This window comes from Esox lucius, chromosome 6 (genome assembly GCF_011004845.1).
Source record: "Esox lucius isolate fEsoLuc1 chromosome 6, fEsoLuc1.pri, whole genome shotgun sequence".
Classification (NCBI taxonomy): domain Eukaryota; kingdom Metazoa; phylum Chordata; class Actinopteri; order Esociformes; family Esocidae; genus Esox; species Esox lucius.
In genome coordinates, this window is record NC_047574.1 from 15,416,052 (window position 1) to 15,437,625 (window position 21,574).

Genomic DNA, 21,574 nt, shown 5'->3' on the forward strand with positions numbered 1-21,574 from the left:
AAGATTTGTTGTTATGTGCTGTCAGTTACAACTGTACTCTGATACATCCTTCAGAGGTTTGTGTGAAATAAGGGCTATTTATTAACTGCTATCCCATGTTGGCTGATTTTACTGATGTTCAAAACTTCATCGAAAAAAACACCTTCACACAGCTGACCAAATAATGTAGAATTTTAGATCTGGGTCAACCTTGATTAATCTAGACAAAACTTGAAATGGAGAAAGTTCAGCACTTGATGAATGGTTTAAAGTGAAAGCAGGTGCAGTTACGCATGTATGTGGTGTGTGTTGGAGACCTTTTCTGAGAATCCAATCGTAGCAGCAGGCTCAACAAAAACTCTAACCTGTCTTCACTGACACCAGAATCATTCCAATTAAGCGCTTACCATGTCACGTTGTGTGAGGGACGTGAGAAGGTCTGGTTTTCAGTAACAGTCCGATCACGGATAATGACATTTAATAATCGGATCATATCCGTATCAGGCAAATTGCTCATATCCTTAACGATACTCATTTTGTCAAAGTACTCGGCACACCCCTATCAGAAAACTTTAAACACTTAGAATATAGTATTTCAAAGGCCTTGTCTTTTGCAGACTGAATCATCTTTGACACAGCTTAGTTAATGCACCTCAGTCTTAATGACCTCTCTTCCTGTACAGGGGCCATATTCAGACACGTTAATAAGAATGTGGTATCATACCAAAGGCTCTTTTTAATCTGGCTCGGAGAAAGATGGAAAGGTCATGAAGATGGAGGGAGCCTCTTACTAAATGAAAGACTTATTCTCTTACCATCTGTTCTTTACCTTCACTCGTTTAATCTTACAGCTCTATCTCCATGTGCTTCCTTCACTCTGTTGCTATCACATTCCCTAAACCCTTTTTCATTGCTTCCCAATTGCCACTCAATTTTTTCTTCATCCTTCAATCTTGTCTTACTGTGTGTTTCTGTTTTTTTTCTCTTGAATCCAGATCTCTCTCTCTCTTCCTGCACAATTCTGCTTCTGAAGTAGGAAAAATATAGATTCAAGAGAGAAAAGTAAATTGCAGCATTAACTTTACAGAGGGTTTTACTTATGCTTGCGGTCTACCAGCTTAAAAACATTAAGGAATTAGCGCACGTCACAATTATGTGCAGCCTAGTTAAAGATGAGCACAAAGGCTATTTGATAAAATGGTATTGTTGTATATTAGCTTGATCTCAAGAATTATTTTACAAAAGCCTGCATCACGAATATTGGCAAAAGTTCTTATGAACCACATATGATAGAAACACTTCCCATTGACACATACAGTAGAGGACATACATATTTGGACAGTCACAGTAAGATTTACAGAGTTTTTATACATTTTCCCATTTTACAGGATAAAAGTTATAGGACAATTGGCTTTTCAGTGGTTTCATTGCCAGGTGTGTGTCATTGTATCATTAGTTCATGCAAAAGCGAGCTAACAAAAGGTTTAGAGATTATTTTGATTGTGGCTTTTGCTTTTGCAGTCTGTTGCTGCCAATAAAGCAGGCCATCATGAGACTGAAAAAAATGCAACAAATGTATCTGATACGTAGCCAAAACATTTGGTGTGTCAAAAGCAACTGCTGGATCCATTTTTAGGAAACAATAGCATACTGGAATGCTCAGCAATAGCAAACAACCTGGTAACACAAAGAAGACCACTGTGTGGATAATCAGAGTGTTTTAAATTGAACACTCTCCAGAGTGTAAGAAGTAGATGTGTTAAAGAGTACAGTAAAGAGAAGAGTACACCAGCATAACCGCAGAGGGTTTACCACAAGATGTACACTGTTGGTTAATCCTCAAGAAAAAACCATCCAGGCTACAAAAACCTGTTGAGTTCAAGAGTAAAGTCTAATGTATAGATGAATAAGGATTATCTTGTACTAGAGTGATGGAAAGGGAAAAGAGTGGAGAAAAAAAGGAACTGCTCATGATCCAGGCGTGGTGGACATTCTGTAGTGTTATGGATAGGCAGGGTTGGGTAGGTTACTTTTTAAATGTAATCCGTTACTCCCCAACTCTGTGGATAGGGCGTGTGTGGCTGGCTGTGGAGCTCAATTGTCTTTATAGGTGATGCGACTGCTGATGGCAGCAACAGGATGAATTCTGATGTTTACAGAAATCTCTTAGGTGTCAGGAGTTTACTTACGCAAATATGTCCTGAAGGCAGATTTGCCCAGAAGGCATAACTTAATGTGATTGGTTAACTTAATGGAGATGGCAGAACTTATATGTTCCAACTCTGAAATCACTGAGTTTAATTCTAAAACTCTTTGCCAACAGGAAAAGGGATTGCATTCAGGTTAAGTGTTAACATTAAGGTTCAGGGTAGGGACAAGCATTAACCTGGGTCAAATATCTACTTGGAGCATTCAGCCCACAAGTTCTGTTTTCAAAAGCAACCGTTCTTTCCATTGAGTCAATCAATCATATTAATTTCTGTAATCAGGGCAGATCGGCCTCCATGTGATGTGCAGTAAGCCCATGAGCCATTTATGGAGGACATGTTAGAAAAGGTCAAATTTAAAACCGGTGATCTTCGGGCCCTCAGGCAGCACCGGACATCAGTGCATGGGCTCAGGAACAGTTCCGAAAACTAATGTTTATGAACACAGAATGTAGCAGCATCCACAAATGCAAGTTAAACCTCTACCAGAAAACATATATAAACAACATCCATTTTAGATGGATTGAGGTAAAGTGGAAAACAGTTCTGTGGTCTGACAAATCAAAATGTGAGATTATTTACGGGAATCATGGACACCACAACCCCTGGGGTAAAGAAGAGAAGGACCATCCATCTTGTTATCAGTGCACAATTCAAAAACCATCATCCGTTATGGTATGGGGGTGCATTAGTGCACATGGTATGGGTGATTTGCACATTTGTAAAGGCACCATATTGCTGAACAATATACACAGGTTTTGGAGCAACATATGCTGCCATCCAGACAACATCTTCTTCAGCTACAATCCTATATCAAGCAAGTTTGGGACAACATTCCTCTATCAAAACTATAGCAATTGGTCTCCTTAGTTCCCTATAGTTTACAGAGTGTTGTTAAAAGAAAAGGTGATGCAACACAGTGGTAAAGATGCCCCTATCTTTTTTTGTTGCTGGCATCAAATGGGTATCAAATTCTAAATGTTTCCAAAAACAATGATATGTTGTCTTTGTACTATTTTCAATTAAATGTAGGGATAAATGATTTGCACATCATTGCATTCTGTTTTTATTTGCATTTTATGGAGCATCCAAACTTAAAAAAAAATAATAACATAATATCCTTATCTAAACTCATAATGAAGACATTAAAAATTAAGGACACAAACAAAAAACACATGATATATTTTCATCATTTATTTTCCAAAGGTGGTTTATTCAACAAAAGCTTTCATGTGTCCAAAAATATGTAAACCCTTTAATTGAATAACTTGTTGCACCTCTATTAGCCACTATAACTCTGAGTAAATGTCTCCTATAGCCGGTAATCAGTCATCGTCTTTTGGGGGATTTTTGCCCACTCCTCCTTAGAGAACCCAGCCAATTGAGTGGGGTTTGAGGGGTGTCTGGCATGTAAGGCCTGCATCAGGTCCTCCCACAGCACCCTCAGGACTTTGACTTGGCCAATATAAAAAACAAATTTCCTTTCTCCTGAGCCATTCTTTAGTAGATTTGCTTGAATGGCTAGTTTTCTTGATGAAAGACCAATTTTCGGTCCAGTGTTAGCGCCTTGACTGATGGCCTGATTTTTTGTTCAATAATTTCCTGGTATACAGAATTAATGGTTCCTTTGATGATGTGCAGTGAACCAGGTCCAGATGAAAAGCCACCCCATATCTTGACATTCTCACCACCACGTTTGACGTTCTTTCAGGGGTAGGCAATGGATTGGTTTTTGCCAAACATAGCGGTTTTGATTATGACCAAACAGGTCAATTTGGGACTCATCTGTCCAAAGAAAGGACTTCCAGAAACCTTCAGATTTGTCCAGGTGGTCTCTTGCAAAGTTAAAACAGGAAGTTTTGTTATTATTATTGTTTAAGCATGCACACATTGCACAGCAACCTGAGATGCAGCAAGGGAGGTCTTCAAATCTCCAGATGTTATGTTCGGATTGGCATTTACCTGATGGAGCATACCTACTTTTTCTTGTGGCTCTTTGGGATATTTTTGAAGGGTATCCACTTCTAGGGCAAGCTGCTTGCCATTTGAAAAATGCTCTCACTACCATCTTGCTGATGTAATATGAGATCTGCTTTCCTCACAGCATAGTTTGTTTTGCAATCACCTGTATGTTTAACCTGAACCATACCGGCGTCCCGTCTACGGGACGGTTCATACTCATTTGCGGCATGTGGTAAAAACTGCGACGATTCGTAAAATATATTTTTTTTTGTCATAGGCATGTCTTATATCGCCAGAAAGCTTGGAATCTCGTTAAACTAATTATAATATGCAATTTAAAAAAGCTATTACGACGACCAAACACGGTGCAATTGTTTCAGGACAGTCAACAAAAACAAAATACTTTACTGTAGGCACTCGGTTTCATTTTTCATGTATCACGGAAAATTTTGTACTTACATTACTGAACCTCCGCAGATTTCTTATACCTCTGTTCCCAGAGAGGACGGGAAGCATATTTTGCTTGGTAAAATCCGTTTTAATTTTCATAGTATCCATGCGTCACAGAATGAAAAATGACTCGATCAACATGCAACCAAACTATTCATGCTATCCAGACCGTAACCAAGTATTTTCCCCGTGACATTTGGTATGTCTGTAATGATTAGACACTCAGGAAGATAACTAGCCTTATTCCGAGATTCTACACAGCGAATTGGCTGCGCAATACCTCAGTAAACCCTAGTAGCGCGCCTCACGTTACGCACCAATAAGATGGACCAAGACAAACTTGAAGGACAATATCTTCCTCCAATGACGACCAATTAATTTGAAACATAGCTAGCTAGATAGCCAATGAGCTGGCCTTTCTTGTGATGTGGGAATGTGCACTGTGGGAAGAATGGGCTGGAATCTAGAGGTGTGCTCAACCAGACACCCCTGCATCATTTCGAATTGAGAGAGCATCAGAGCGCGCTAGTATTTTCGTTACGCACATTGTTGCTAGTACTTAGTAGTTACTTCTTCTTGTTATTTCGATCATTTTAAACATTTCGAATTTGAACATGGCTCCTAAAAGTGGAAAGCGAAATCCAAGACCAAGTACACATACTTGGAGGAGATTTTTGAGGAGATTCAGCGAGAGAGTGACCGAGAGCTAGACAAGGACTCTCTTAGTGAACTAAGTTTTGATTCTGGCGAGGAAGAATTGTTCTTGGAAGGAAAGGATCCCGTTTTAGATTGGTGAGTAAAATAAATTATTGTTCTTTATATGTATGTTCATATGTATGTGTGTACGTGTATATGCTTGTGTACACCTGAAAAATATTTTTATTTGGGTAGTAAGTGTAGTAATATGTATATATTACAAATATACAATTACAGTACAAATAAACACATACACAAATATATATTTCAGCTAAACTTTCATATAAAAAGTTATATAAATACAGATTGAAAGAACTGTTCTTTGTCCTGTGCTATATGTGAGCGTCTTGTTTTGTCTGGGGTTTTTTCCGTCCTGTTTTGGGCCCAGTTGTAAAAGAGATCTTAGTCTCAGTCTGCATGCCTTGTTGAAATAAAGTTTAAATTAGAATATATATATATATATATATATATATATATATATATATATATATATATATATATATAGTATATATATATATATATATACACACACACACACACACACACACATTTGTTATATGGCTATAACATGTTGTTGTCCCAATATATAATTGTAGTATTTGTCCCCATATGTAATTCTAGTCAAATCTAAATTTTATTTTTTTAACAGTGGAAGCGACTCAGACTCGGATGATCTCTGGGAGCCGGCTGCAAAGAGACAACCACAATCAAGCAGTCCTGCCCTCACTACTTCAGGAGCATCTACATCTGCCATTGTTTCTGGGTCTACAACAAGCACACCTTTTGTCTCCAAAATCACTCCAGGTCCGATGTCATCCACACCTACCCCCGTCCGGCCATCCAGAGGTGTGAAGAGACCAGCCCAGAGACAAAGACGGGCCAGTGCACCAGCTGACACCCCCACTGAGGGAGAGGACCGTTGGCACACAGTACTGGAGGAGGATGTGGAGCCACGTCCACCCACATTCAGGCCTAAAAGGCAGCCTGGACCTCAGCTGGACATGACTGGGACATACAGCCCCCTCCATCTGTTCCAGCTGTTTATTACTACCTCTGTTCTTGCGACGCTGGTGTCGAACACCAACAAGTATGGGACTAAAAAGCAAGCTTGAAAAAAAGAGGCATGGAAGACCATTTCCATCAATGACATGTACTCCTACATATCACTGGTCATTTACATGGGGATTGTGCTCCTCTAGCATTCCTGCCTCCTCTAGCACTCCTGCCCCAGGACCTGCCTCCAGTGGTGCGCACATACCAAAGTATCTGGTTGCAGACCTGAATGTGCCTCAAGGCCAAAAGGGTACAGTTGGAAGGCGCCGTTGTACCCTGTGCCATAAAAAGTCACCTATTACCTGCACAACTTGTGGTGTCACCCTGTGCTTTACAACAGAAAGATACTTTTATGGTACTTGGCATCAGCAGCATAACATTATGTAGAGGGTTGACTTGGGTGATCTGGACCCTCAATGTGTACAAAGTTTTTTTTTTCACTTTTTGTTTGCTGTGGTTTGCTGTTTGCACTTTTGACATTAGATCAGTGTTGGCTTCTAACTTAGCCCTTATTGTAAATCGTTCACTTATTTTGGGGGGCATTGGATCAGCGTTCTCGTTGGGCCTCCTGTCAGTACCTTTATGAAGAGAAACCAATGATCCACCATGTATGACATTTCTGGGAGTGTGTAAACCTTATTTGTTATTACACTTGTATTTTTGAATAATCTCTGTTGTCATATGCTTGGAATTTAATCATTTATCCAATTTGGCCACTTGGGTAGATTTGGGGACACTCGGGAAGGACACTTGGGAGTCCTCTTACAGAATATTCTGCAGCTCTATGGTCATTCAATGTAGCTGCCTAAAACTTTACCTACAGTCTCCTGCCTTCTAAGGGACACTACTTGAAGTGTCTCCAGCCTCCTATCTCAATGCATGGCCTTCCCACTGCATTTCAAACATGATGATAAAAATAAAAAAAATAAAAAACGTATGTTTTTGGTTTGTTTTATCTTCTGCCAAATCTATTGTGTTATACTTTCCTGCATTAATTTATAATTCCTGCAAACTACAGAGTGTCTCCTTTCAAATGGTACCAAATAAATGTTTCTACTATACTCAGGTCATGAGCTACAAGCATTTAGATTTGGGTACATCATTTTAGGCGGAAATTGACTTTATTTGCACCTAAGATAACAGGTTAACACCAAACTGGCCAAGTTTCTTGTCTCTATCAGGGTCCCATCCAAACTCAATCTTAAAAGATTATTTGATTGCTTCATTTAGTACTCAATTTTTTTACCCAGCTGATTCTACTTATCTATTTGATTTAATCAATGAAGATTGGGGTTCACTTATTTTTACACCTGCACTAATTCCTTTTTAATTTAGTTTTTCTACTACATGCATGGTTTCTCTAAACCAACGTATGGAATTGGTAAATACAGTATGAACATGTTATGTCAGATAAAAATTGACTGGTTCTGATTTAATAATGGTTTCATGGTGAATACTAACAAAAGCTATAATTGCATAAGGGGTTCACATACTTTCAACTGTACCACAATATTTTGAGGTTCCTCAATATCGTGTTTTCACTGTGACAGAACATCCCTTTTCACATAGAATTTTTTTATTTTACAAAGTTCTATCAAATTACATTAGTGGGGGAGACCAACAGGAACTGATGACACTGCACTCACGTTAGCTCGAATCTGCTCTCCGAGGGAGTTGTATGCATGGAGAGAGTCTTACAAATGCAAGCGATTTATGAACTTGTTGTTATTCCCCTTTAACGGTAACATTTAGTGAAAATATTTCATAATAAATGTTGTGTATGCATGCCTTACTAACGGTGACGTATGCATAGGCTTGTATTATGAGCCCATGTACTGTATTTCTCATTGTGTTTTCACATATTCAAATGTTTATGGATGCATACCAGCCTTCTTCTGCACTAAATGGAAGGTGAAATCCGAAGTTTGATTCATTATACCGCTGTGGAATTATGTTACAGATGCCTTCCATTTGGGGACATGGCTACATATTCACAACCCTAGATGCCTTCATTAATCAAGCTGCTTAATGTTCTGTGTGTCATGTGCTTCAGGGGGAGGATGAAAAGGAGAAATACAGAGTTGAAATATAGACCTGCTTGAGAAATTTTCCTGAGAATGAGCAGCTTCAACTCATTGTTTGTTGTGTTAAGAACTCAGGTTCATGTGGATAGTAATGGCCCAGATGACCAATTACACTGCATGAATCAAACTGTGTAGAGTGTAAGGCATTTAGGGGTGGACACAAATACACATATTCGTATACAGTGCCCTCCAGAATTATTGGCCCCCTCAGAAAAGATGAGCAAAATACTCTGAATACTCAAATTGTTTACATCATTTAAGTTAGTTAGTCATTCGATATGGAGGAAGATATGTTTTTACCATATAAGGAAATGTATGTAAAGTTAGAGGGGAGTAGCCCATTGTATAAGCAAACCAAAACCAGCAAGTTAAAATCAAATATTTTGGTTACTCGAATTGCTGTCATACCCTTTGTGGCCATATTTCCAACAATTTCTACGACAATGTCATTATATATCTCAAGTCTCATTATATGTAAGCAATTAGCGTTGTGGTTGGCTTGACCAAATAGACAGAAATTAAATACAAAGCCCAGTTGATGGCACCTTAAATTCCTGAAAGTATGTACTGTAGGGACAAGCAAAGAGAAATCAATGACATTGCACATTTGTCAGTAGACAGTGACTGTAACCGAGGATAATATAAATGAAGTTAAGCTTGAGTCTAATTCTTCACATGGCAGCTAAGCATTAAGAACTTTCACATATCAGTCAGTCCTCCCGGAGTTTCCAGCCTTGAGTAGAACACTTAATCAGGTTGGCAATCTACACCCCTTCCTTAAGAGACAGAGAGAGAGAGAGACAGTGAGAGAAAATATATGAAGAGGGAAAAATGTGCTTCGTAGCAGTTTGTGGATGACAGTCCCCAGCACAGCACATTATGTTGGGCTGTATGCTTACTGAATACTAACACGCTGTGAGACAGGCAAGCAGGCAGGCAGACACACTCACACACACCGACACAAAAGCTCGCACACACACAGAGCAGACAGTCATGGCCACCTGGGTTTGCTGCAGTATCAGTTTTCAGTGTCGACCTGTGAAGGTAAAACCGCCCCTGTCCGCCCCTGAACAGGGTGCCTATCCACTTTGTGTGTGTGCGTGTGTGTTGTCTAAAATGACTATGGAACAGTCAGGGAGCTTGATAACAGCACAGGAAAGGGTAGAGGAAGGGGAAGTCATTCTTATATCGACAACCCTGTGAAATAGAGTCGAGCAAGGGGGGAGAGGGACACTTTGTGTCTGCCCTATTTTGTGTACTGTGGGATGGTTTTATTTAGCTGTAGGGAGACACAAGATTTTGTTACTAAGCCATGCCAGAGAGATTGTTCTGAATATAAGCAGATTACAGGGCATATCTATTTGCTATATATTGTATATTGACTTTCATGAATAAGGCATTTCACTGGATTTAGGCAGCTTATGTAATTTCATTATATAACACTGAATAACCTGCTCTGAAAACATGAATTAAACATATACAGTGAATACACGCTTTATCAAAAGATAACACGAAAAAGGGACAGAAAGTGACACTCATGTAATACTAATAGGATGGTTTAAAATGACCATTGGTTTCTGTATGGAAAATGGTTATGAGTTAAATTCTTTCCCGCTGTTGCAGTTAAGACATATCGTGTTACACATCATGTAAAGGGATCTGTGCTCACACAAGTAGGTGCTCCCACACATGCATGCACACACGCACCAGAGATCAGGTTAAAACGCCTTGCTTCTATGCACATGGGGCAGAGGGAAAGAAGATGCCACCTATGTTTGTTTGGGAGCATGAGAAAATAGAGAAGAGGAACAATGAGGAGGGCCTAATGAACACAGTGTAGATGGAGGGAATGTAAAAAGGAGCAAGGTTGAAGAGCTACCAGTCAGAATTAGTTACATTCCAAGGTTAAATTCTGGAATCACCCTAACTAGACATTAGGTGATGAGTCAAAAGAGGATACTGAAGATAGTACTTCTCCAAACAATTAAGTGAACTCTTAAAAGTTTTTCATGGCTTCATAACACTAAGTGTAATCTCAGGTTCAACCTAAGATATTTTGGGTGTTTGGAATCAGTGGGTTGCCAAGATGATGAAACAGATTCTGAGAGACATGTACATTGATCCAGCCATTTTGGCGGAGCTCAATGAGGAGCAGAAGCAGATCCTGTTCTATAAGATCCGACCAAGAGTCAGGTAAGACGCTGGCATGAAAGGGAGAAACAGGAGAACCAGGACCAGGTCATAAGAAAGAAGGGTTAAGTGTGGGTGTAATGTTTTTTGGTTTTAGCTAGCTGTGTTTAAATTATGATTTCCTAATAATATTTAGAATATACCATAAAGAAATTGATGAGATTGTAGAGCAGGGTTCGGCAAAAAAACTGCCAGCGGGACAAAAAACTGCCCGTCAGCAATAATATCTGGCCCGCGTCATGATTATTTTGACCGCGGCTGGTGCTGAAATAGATCTCAGTCATGACAGCAACATTAACTCACATAAACACTTCTTCTTTAGTGATTTTGCCTACAAAATAAAATTGCGAGAAAGCTTTTTGCAACGATGCTTTATTTTGAGTTCAATTAAGAGTTTTTACTTTGAAAACATCTGAAGTGCATTCAATTGTGTCTTGCACGTCTGAAATGCTCTGCTAACAACGACAACGTCAGTGTAAATAAGACACACCGGGTTTGCATTCACGAATAGGTAGGATGAAGGCATAGTTTGTCTTTCCATTCATGTTGAATGCCCTATTTTCGCTTTCAACTTTCTACTTTAGGACTCTTGATAACGCCATTTTGTGTATAGTTAGCTTAAAATGTTAAGATCTGCACACAACGTAATAGCGTACCCTACCTCCAGCACGCAAACAATTAAAAAATGCTATGTAGTACATTAGGTCTGTACGATGTAGTCCTCGTCAAATAATTATTACAATAGGTTAGCTCCGATGTGTATAAACAAGCAAATTAAATGATACACATTTATTATTCACAATATGAAAAAAAGCACGTTAAAAGCATGACTGAACCGGCTTATGGGCTTATTCAAGTTTTTATTTCTTGTTTTTTTAACAAAATGTATACATTACGCATTTCCCACGGTGTCTTAGAAAGGCGGTCTGTGTTGCAAGTTGGTGAATGAAGACACTTGCCGGGTTTGGCCCACGTGTCAGTAGTACTGTATTAATTAATCCAACACAAAACCCGGACACCGTTACACAACTGTGGCATTATGTTTCTGACTGGCCTACAAAATGTAACCCCAGTTGACTAAGCAGTTACAAAATACACTGTAACAGGCAATTCGAGTTGCCTGTTTTTCATCAATTTCTTAATGATCCTTTGACTATGTTCATGGGCCGCCATCTAGGGGCTTAAAACAATTGTCCCGAGGCCAAATTTACTTGCCGACCCCTGTTGTAGAGGTTGTGTTTGGTATGGTTTTATGTATCAGACACAGAAAATGTGGATGCTAACAGGCCCCCACTGGGCCCACTCAGACAGCAGAAGAAGTATCCAGTGGCTGAAGGGCAGAGATGGGGATGTGTGGGTTTGGGTGATGGGTGACACTCCTGGAGATAAGTCCTATGAGGACATCATCAAGGAGCTGATGGCGGAGAAAGCCAGACGACAAGCTCAGCAGGAGGCACAGGAGCTCTGGTGAGTGAGTCCGCCCACATAACCCAGTGTAGAGATTGAAATGCCAAAGGTAAACCATTGATTTGTGAAAGTGCTATGGAACGAATGGACAATGTGCCAGAGAGAGATAAGGAGATGTGTCCTATGTGTTACAGAGCCAGAACTAGACAAAATCTCTCTGAAGACGTGATACATAACAGCATGCAACTCGATGCAACAAGAGAACCATCTGAAATAGGGCTGTAGGTAGGTTTCCAACTCAGAGATTTGTCTTTCAAAAACCTGCCCAGGCGCGCCAAAGAAGCTGAGATTGAGAAGAAGTTCCGGGATGCTATGGCAAAGGAGAAGGCCCGTTTTGTGGCTGGGAAGTGGAAAGAAGATACAGAGGACAGGAAGGCTGCCAAGCAGGAAGAGGAACGCATCCAGGGGGAGCTCAAGGTAAGGCAAAGGTGGTGTGTATTTGGTTGTATTTATTTTAAACAATGGTTTGGTTGCAATTTGGATCTTACATTTGCGGGTCTGATTACATTAGCTATAAGAATTCAAGTGATCAATGTCTTCTCCAGGAATTGTGTTAAAGACCACCTTGAGGGCATATTATTTATTTGCTGGTCTTGCTCACCAGAAAAAATCCCATTAAATATTTAAGCCTTTAAGCAGCAATGTGAAATGCCACATTGCTGTTAGAGGACCTCCCTTTAGCCTGCATCCCAGCTCTACAGGAGAGGGAGAAATATGAAAGAGAGATCAGACAATCGATACCCAATCTGGGAACTGGAAAGCATAATAGCAGAGAGTGAATCCGCCTTATTAAAGGGATCTATCAGGCACAGGCAAAGGATTTCCTAGGGAATACATCACAAACCCGACGTGTGTGTGTGCGCGTGCATGCGTGTTTAAACGTACATGCATGTTTAGAAATACCATATATTTATATTAGGAGGGATCATATAATAGAGTTTGATTTCCATCAAACGTAATCATGTTACAGTATACCCGGTTGAAGCCTTGCATTTTGGCTGATGTAAAACCTGGATGTATTAAACCTTAACAAACGTTTCAAATATTACAGAACTTGTTTATGATGACCTAGTCTAAATCATTAACCACTTACCTCTTGAAAAACTGTAAAAATAATAATAATATAGAGGTGGTATAAGTTTGGCCATTGTGCTCCCAGGAATTCAGTTTTCAATTAATTCAGTCCCGGCTTTCTCAGCAGTGTCTACAAATACAATTTGACTGTCTTATTTGATGAATCTACTGAGCTTGTAACACTGGTTTGAACATTTACAGCAGAGTAGCCTAGCCTTTGACCTCTTAGAGAAACACAGTCACTTAGAGAAACAGTCACTGGGTTGACCTGGAATGCTTGCCATGCCAAAGCAGAACACTGTGTGACCCAAGTGAAGATGTTTACAAGAGTTGTATACACTGAATGCTATGTCCACAGCAGCAAACACAAGTTAACTCTCTCTGTCAAAACTGTCAGAAAAATCATTCACCAATTTACGGAAGGAAAAAATCCTTTTATCCACTACAAAACATATCAACTAACTATGGCCCCAATGATCAAAAGCTGGCTTTTTTCATTCCATACCTAGATAATAGTTACTTCATGCAATTAATTACAGGGCTTAAGTGGTTCAAATTTCCACAATGCCACATGGATGTCGTCAGGAATAAATTATTTAGTACATTATTTCCACCTCAGTACAGATGATTAGCTAAATGTGTGTTCATCACAAGTAGGGTTTATACAAAAATCACAATCATGTGTCGTATGTTAAACCTTTGCAGGGCTATGCATTACCCCTTTTTATGCGTTTCCTATTCCTCATATTTCTGTTCTGAAAGAAACAAGAGGAGGAGGAGAGACAGCAAGGTGAGAAGGAGATAAAACATGCAGAGGAAAAGAGAGCCAGAGAGCTGTATATCTCCCTAGAGCGGGAGCACAGAAAGAGTGAAAGGGATGACAAGGAATGGAAGGAGCAATGTAAGTCAAGGCTAGCCTGCCTTTTCCAACTACACCCTTTTTCCATTCATTTGGTCACCTTTTTATTTCTACTTTCATTCAATATCTCTCTAATATCAACTCCAAACCAGGCTCCTGCATGGTACTAGATAACAGCAAAGTTACTTAATCACCAAACCCCCCTCCATCTCCCACTTCAAGTGAGGCGCTCTAAGATGGCCGACCAGGAGATGCAGAGGAAGGCAAGGCAAGCGCGGGATGAGTACAAGCACCAGTCCCTGCGAGCCATAGAGAAGGGACGTGTGGCTGGGCTCAGTGAGCTGTTCCAGGAGGGCGTGGTAGTGGGGAACCTACCAACAGCAGCCCCCCTCAGGAGACAGAGCACCATGCTCCAGTCGTCCTCGTCCGTCACATATAGCGCAGAGTGTCCCCAGCGCTCTGGACTCCAGCCTGCTGCTGCTCCACTGCACCGCAGAAAGCAAAGCAAAAGACACAGCACCATCGTTACACAGCCACTGATGGACAGGTACAGGACAGGTGCAGCACTTGAGTTTATATTGACAGATGCACAGAAGCAGACCCCATAGGCCTGCAAGGCTGTTTTGGGGCCTTTAACTCATCTTAAGCATAAGATATGTCATGACGGCATTTAAAGGCTGTGCATTTCTTAATTTCGTATTATTATAAATCACTTGTATATGCATTGTTGCACTCCTTCCGTTTCCCCAATTTTCTCTAGTCCTGCCTGGGTGAGAGCCCCTAGGCCCGGATCCAGAGAGTGTGTTCTGCTGTGGTTCAAAGAGGAGCAGAGGCCCAAACAGGCTGGCTTTGAGCGAAACAGCACCACCTTCGCCCCCTGGTTCCACGGTCAGTACTGGGATGGTATTCTTGACCAAACATGGATCTCTCCTAGCTTCCCTCCATGAAACAAACTACTTTTCTTCACAAATTTTGTCACACAAACTATGGAAGTTAAAAGTGGTTGGCTTGGTGGATGGTGGAATGGAGCTCTTCGATAATCCATAGACCCCACTAAACTCTATGGCAAGTGGCACTGAGCCATTCCTTATTCTATAATAGGTCACAGACTGCAGCTCCTAGTTATGTGGTACAAATCTTAAATCTTAAGAGATGCCTGTTTGACAGTTTTATCAAAGTCCTGCGTTCATGCCACTGTCCATATTTCCATTGGCATAAACCAGATTGCTCTGGTTAACTTTAGCCAATAACAGTGTTAAACAACAAAGATTTTTTTAAAATCCTGAACGAGAGGGGAAATGTTCAGATTTTATTCAAGATTTTGGCGCAAGGACCTTTGCTTTCACTTTCTTTTGGATTCAACCACTGACCCCAGTGGTTCACACTGTGACCGTTTAGCAGATAGACAATACAGGAAAATCATCACCAGAGACTTTATAAGAAATGTACCCCCAGGCCACAAGATTGTTAAATTGTCTATCTACCCTGCACCCTGATTTGAATCACACAAATTCACACTCCCGTTCATGTACACACTCAACTGTACACTCTACCCTAACACCCACAGTCCCTCTTCACTCCAACTCTTAAAGACGCCATTTTTAAGATTTCCACGCAAAGAAATTCCAAATTATAATATGGTATTTGAAAGTACTACACAAATAATTTGTTTATTTCAGTGTTCAAAGATTCGCTGCCTTCGATTAATTTCTCTCATTTATTACACAAAAAGCTCTTGGTGGAGTCGTTGAGTAGCATTTCCTGTTGCAAAGCAATTGGGATAAACCAACAGAGTGAACTCTAATAAACATAGGCATTGCTTTGAAGCGATGGAGGAATACACAGGCGGAAATGGATCTTAAGTGACATGGTGGCCATATTTCTCTTCCATCTAAATAGCAAGCTTGCTACGTAGTAGTACAGTATGAACATAGGAAGCTCTGTCCGTCCTGCACAACTATAGTGGAACATAAAATAATTAGTTGGCTTGGTTATCATTAGACCATATACAACATAGTTTATATACATTGTTTCCGCTATTTCACTAGTAGTTTCTAGAGGGAGGTAGTTCCTAAGTTTTACATTAACTAACAAATAAACACAAATGAACCCACATGCATGCATACATACACTGTAAGAAATCTAACCAATAGTTAAGGTAAAAAAGGCATTCTTAAGCATTTTGTTCTCAAAAAATGTCTCACAAAAACAAAAATGTATTGGCAACTTTGCATTATAGATATTTGCCCATTCTTCCCATGCCAAGATAACAGCATTGAGTCTTCTCCTATAATGGGATCTGAGACCATTCAACCATGCAGAATCTCTCCAACTCAGTCCATAATCCTCTTTTATGGACTCACATCTTTAGCTCACTCAACAGGTTTTTGAGACTACTCCAGAATTCAACCGACTTTTGCAGTCCTCCAACTGTGATCCATCATTTTCACTGTACCCAGGACAAATTTATTTAAACATCCTTATTATTGTCCTAACAGTGGCGATGTAGCTATTGTTTTAAAACCATTGATGAAAAGTTCAACAACCTTTTGCCTAATTTCACGCAATTTGTGTGTTCTCTGATCTTCCTCCATGTTGATAGATGACATTGGGAGTTATGCACATGTACCTCCTCCATAATAATACCCCAGTGAAACAGGAAGTCATGGAGGACCACTTAAGAGTTCCTAATGCCTCAGATGAACTTGAAAATATGCAGTACCTTGAAAAACGATTCAGACGACTGACCCATTCTCTATGCAATGTTAATTTCCCGGGGTGCCAATAACCACAACAGGCGTAGTGTTTGATTACGAATCAGTTTTATCTCAATTAAAGGGTCAATTTCTGCAATCTTTTCTAAGTGTAAGATCAAGATGATGAACAACAATACTTTTTTACTAGTGTGTTCTGCTCATCTTTACCATGGGTGCCAATAGTCATGAAGGACACTGTGCATTTTATGCTATAACATGTCTGGGACCAAAAAACCTTGAAACTGCCTCCCTAGGTCTGATTTCCAGACAGGAGTCTGAAACCCTGCTGATGAACACAGCAGAGGGCTCATTCCTGGTAAGGGTAAGTGATAGGATCTGGGGCTACACGCTGTCCTATCGCACAGTCGACGGCTTTAAACACTTTCTGATTGACGCGTCAGGGGACTACTACAGCTTCCTGGGTGTGGACCAGAACCGCCATGCCACCCTGGCTGACCTTATAAACTTCCACAAGGTGAGCTAGTTTACAGTAAGTGCAAGGTCTCACACAATACACTGAGGGCTGGGTAAAACCGTGTTAAGCTGTAGTCAGATCACAAATTAAATAATTTCAGTGCTGTTGGTCAAGATGGTAACTTATAACGTGCAAATCAGGTTACTTAGTAAATTACAATCAAAGTGACAGCCAGCAAAGGTCTGTGAGTAACCATTATCACAAAGCTCCAATACATCTATTTTATTTTCATATCATATCATCAACACTGACACTCAATCTATTATTCTAAGGTGACTTTGGTTTTATGATGGGAAATATAAATAAACTAAAACATGTGGCTTGCATATGTATCCAACCCCTGTCCTGCGGAAGTTCCAAGTGTATACATATGAAAGACACAGTTACTTTACCATCCACCTAGCAGTGCCCATACCTCAACACACACTAAATAGAAAGTTGATGATGGAAACCAATTTGCCCTCTAACCAAATGATGCAGGCTCCAAACGAAACAGATACAGACCTTTATGACCCTCAGTTCTTGAATGTCAACAAAGCAATCTTTGTTCAGCACAACACAAAATCCAAAAATACAACAAAACAGGCATAACGGCAGAATCAAAGGAAACAAGATTCTGGCAAAATCTGAAACCAGCAAATAACAGAGCTTACTGAATAAAGTCTAGGAGCTTGTACCAGGAAAAACATTGAATAACAGGTGCAAAACGAAGGCACTATACAGCACAGCAGCTAATAGCTAGGTAAAGGGGCGGATGTTACTTTCCAGAGTCCAATTTCTCTTATCCTCAGTCTGGCGAAGCTCCCTCCTTGTACAAACTTTCACACTGTTTTGTCAGTCCGATGCAGAATTAGCAGCAACAGGTGTAATCTGCTGCTTAAATCGGATTGACCACTGATGAAGGCGGCCCTACCTGTGTGGCACAAACAACGTGACATATATACTGCATTTTATAACAGCATTGTATTCTTTTCTCACTGGAATAGATGTAATCAACTGGAAAATGTAAAGGTTTTCTGATTGTGTTCTCAAAAGCAAACATTTCTGGCATGTCAGTCTTCTGTGTACTTAAATCAAGTAACATAAAACTTTTCAAATTATGGAATTTTCATACAATCCTTAATTCCCTAAACATATTGACTGGTTGTTAGGCCTTGCAAGTGTTATATCAAAGATACAAATCCTACTCTGACCAAAATCTTATTGCAGATACTTTTATGATGTATTTAGCTGTTGTCACCTTTAATTACCAATGCATAATTAGTGTTACAAATCCTACTGGTTTTCTAATGTTATTATTATGATTATTATATTAACATATGTTTTAAGTCAGCTAGCACATTACTACCATTAACAGATATATCCAATACAATATATAAGTTCTGTTAACCTTTCCTCAAATGCCATTTCCAACCACCACTGTAATTCAACAAGGACCATGTCTGTCTGTCATTACACATTCATTATAACATGACAATAGATAAGAGGAACTGGAATCGGCAGTGAAATATTTATAAACAGTGTAAATACAATTCTCCACAGATCATCACATCAAATCTTAAAAGGCACAAAATCAAACCATCAGAAAGAAATTGCTAAGTAATATAGCAGTTAACACATTTTCTACAAAAGAACCAAAAATATTGTTAACCAAATCTGAAATGGAAACAAAAAGTTTTGGAAAAGCATGCACAGGTTCATCCAAATACATTTGACAACCAATAAATATGCTAAGATATGCACCATGGATAGATATGTAGCATAAATACCCACTAAATTTGGCCAAAACAAAGCAAACAAATAAATACCCACACCAAGGTCAAAGGGAGTCAAAATAAAAAATAGAGCAAAACAAAGTAGACAAGAGCAACCTAAAGTATACACAGCTGAAGGTTGTTGCTCTCTCTTTGGACAGTCTGAAGCCACTACTGTGGCCTTTACATTGCACTTTTAGTATCTGTTTAAGCACCACCTGTTAGAGGACAGCGCTACTGCAGTTGGCCAGCCCCCAACAGGCCCTTTATAAGATGCCACTAAAGGAACCAAGAAATGGCAATTCTATGTTTATTTACATATAAAATGATTCTTCATTATTTAGTATTAACATGTAATAATGTTATTCATTTTTTTCCTAGTCGGCTATCATTGGAATGTTAATGGTTAACAGATGTTTCTGTGAGGTGTGAATGCAGGACCAAAAGGTTTACTTTAACTGCCTAGCTTACTTGATCCTCAAGATAACACAACTCTGCCATATGAGATGGCCCCAGGAACAGATTGGAATGTGTCCCTAGTTGATAAGGGGACTATTCTGTAGGACTAGTCTTTGTTTTTTTATGTTATCTGACCAACCCGAAACAACTTCAGTTTGGATATAAACCAGAGTGGGGTTTGGGAAAGGGCTCATCTGCATTTTCCTCACCTCTGCCTGCATCTTTGCTCTTCCAACATTTCAAATCTCTGGGGAACTTTTATCTTTGATACTTGTATTGTAATTGTAATACTCTATTTATACATTAAATTTGTTACATTAATTTGTTGACTATTTGGAATTAATCTAAAACAGGTAAAAATCCAGTTCTATTACCACACACCTGTGGCAGGGATCTTTGAGGCATCACAAATTATTTTGCGTATCAGCAGGAAGAGACAAATGCCACTGATTTGGATTTGATTTACTGATCCACCTCCAGATTGTTTAATTGTATACAGTGCTGGAGGAAGAAATATAAACTACAAAATCATTTTATGAAACACATTATTATTGAAGTTTTGCTAGGCAATTTACAATATGGTTGTTTTTATAACGTTAATTGCATACAGTATAGTGACAAAAAAATTTGCTCAGTTGAAGAATTGGATTACAGGGAATAAATCACTTACTTTTGAAATACAACAAAGTCTTGATCTCTAAATTATACACCACAACAAAGGCTCTCTTGGGTTTCTCCTTCGAACTGAAGCACTGTGTGCAGCTCTAAATGTCCACATACCTGTAGAGGCGAAACATCCTGGATAACCAAGAGAAACAAATGTTGATCAACCACACCAATAAAAGAACAGCTGTTGATGACTAATGAAAAGCTCAACATTACCTCATGTAAAAAAAAAAAAATGACTTCAGGGTTTTCTTATGATAATATGTTACTCTGTCTGAATCTAGGAGGAGGTAATCACTACATCAGGAGGAGAGCTTCTTCAGGAGGCATGCAGATGGACAGTCTTACCTAAGGACTGTGAGGTTCTCTTTCATTGACCATCTCAAAAACCCTTTGTGAACTACAGGAAATCGAGACTCAATTCCATCAGTTACAAAACCCAGGATTCTAGATGACACTGAGGCTAATAATAATTATAGCACCTCATAATGGTACACTAACATCATTGAGGCTGAGTAAACACGGTGTAGATCTCACCAGCCCAGATGGGTAAAATGTTGTGAACTTGGGAAATCTAGAAACTCAAGACCTCTATTCAAATTGTGCAGTAAGAAGAACAGAGTTTGCTTTGAGATGCTTGTGAAATAAATGATTGCCTAACTAATTGTTGTGTCCATGAATGTGTGGATTTTAAGATCCCAGCTGTGGCGAAAGGAACCAGAGTACAGCCAAGCTTAATTCTAACTATAAACTCTACCTCCACAAGAGACTTTGTTCCCTACAGGATGACTCACATCTCTCTATGGGTGGCACTGTGTGCAAAACTACAATTGCTTAATGTTGTACATGGCAGGTCTTATACTAAATTAATGTTCTGATGTGTGGTTATATTTTATTGCAAGTTATTTTGTTCTGTTGTTGCAAGTGTCAAATTGTATTAGTACATTTTGATCAAATTATGATGTAAAAGCAGAATTGCTACAATTTTGTTTAGCAGTTTGCAATTTGGTTTTATAATGTTAATGTGATAAAACAAATTGTGCTTAATTTTAGTAATCTTTTAAGTCCTAAATGTTTGCTCAGCTGCCCACAGTGAGCCATTTAGCCACAGAACGGGAGGGGAGGGTCAAGTTGGCAGGAAGGAAAGGGGACAGTAAGAGTAACAGGATGTGGATGGGGAAAAGAGTATGGTCGATGAGGCAGAATCACCAAAGAAAGTATTTAGGGAAATGGGATAGATGATAGAACAAAGCGGAAGAGAGTAACAAAGAGAGAGAGAACAAAGACAGTGATGGTGCATGACCTTCTGTGTAGGAGTGAGGTTGGAGAAAACTGAGACCTGGAAGGGGTAAGCAATCTAGCGAAGACACAGAAGACACAGAGGGGACTGAAAAAGGGTTAGGGAATGTCCAAACAATACGGAATTTAGGCCACAAAAACATC

General features: G+C 39.5%; 1 protein-coding gene and 1 long non-coding RNA gene across 2 annotated transcripts; both read left to right on the plus strand.

Annotated features, from left to right (window-relative positions):
* The first annotated feature begins 4,779 nt into the window (after nucleotides 1-4,779).
* On the plus strand, nucleotides 4,780-6,400 carry LOC114829925. Its single transcript, XR_004575799.1, has 2 exons — nucleotides 4,780-5,390; nucleotides 5,944-6,400. It is a non-coding gene; the product is annotated as an uncharacterized LOC114829925 (long non-coding RNA).
* Nucleotides 6,401-10,517: 4,117 nt separating this feature from the next.
* Nucleotides 10,518-20,651, plus strand: sh2d4ba (SH2 domain containing 4Ba). The gene is given in 9 exon segments (XM_034292709.1): nucleotides 10,518-10,613; nucleotides 10,616-10,685; nucleotides 11,929-12,088; nucleotides 12,358-12,505; nucleotides 13,925-14,063; nucleotides 14,244-14,466; nucleotides 14,782-14,909; nucleotides 17,032-17,252; nucleotides 20,416-20,651. Coding segments are annotated over 9 exon segments (1,278 nt in total). The 3' UTR covers nucleotides 20,509-20,651.
* Nucleotides 20,652-21,574: the final 923 nt, after the last annotated feature.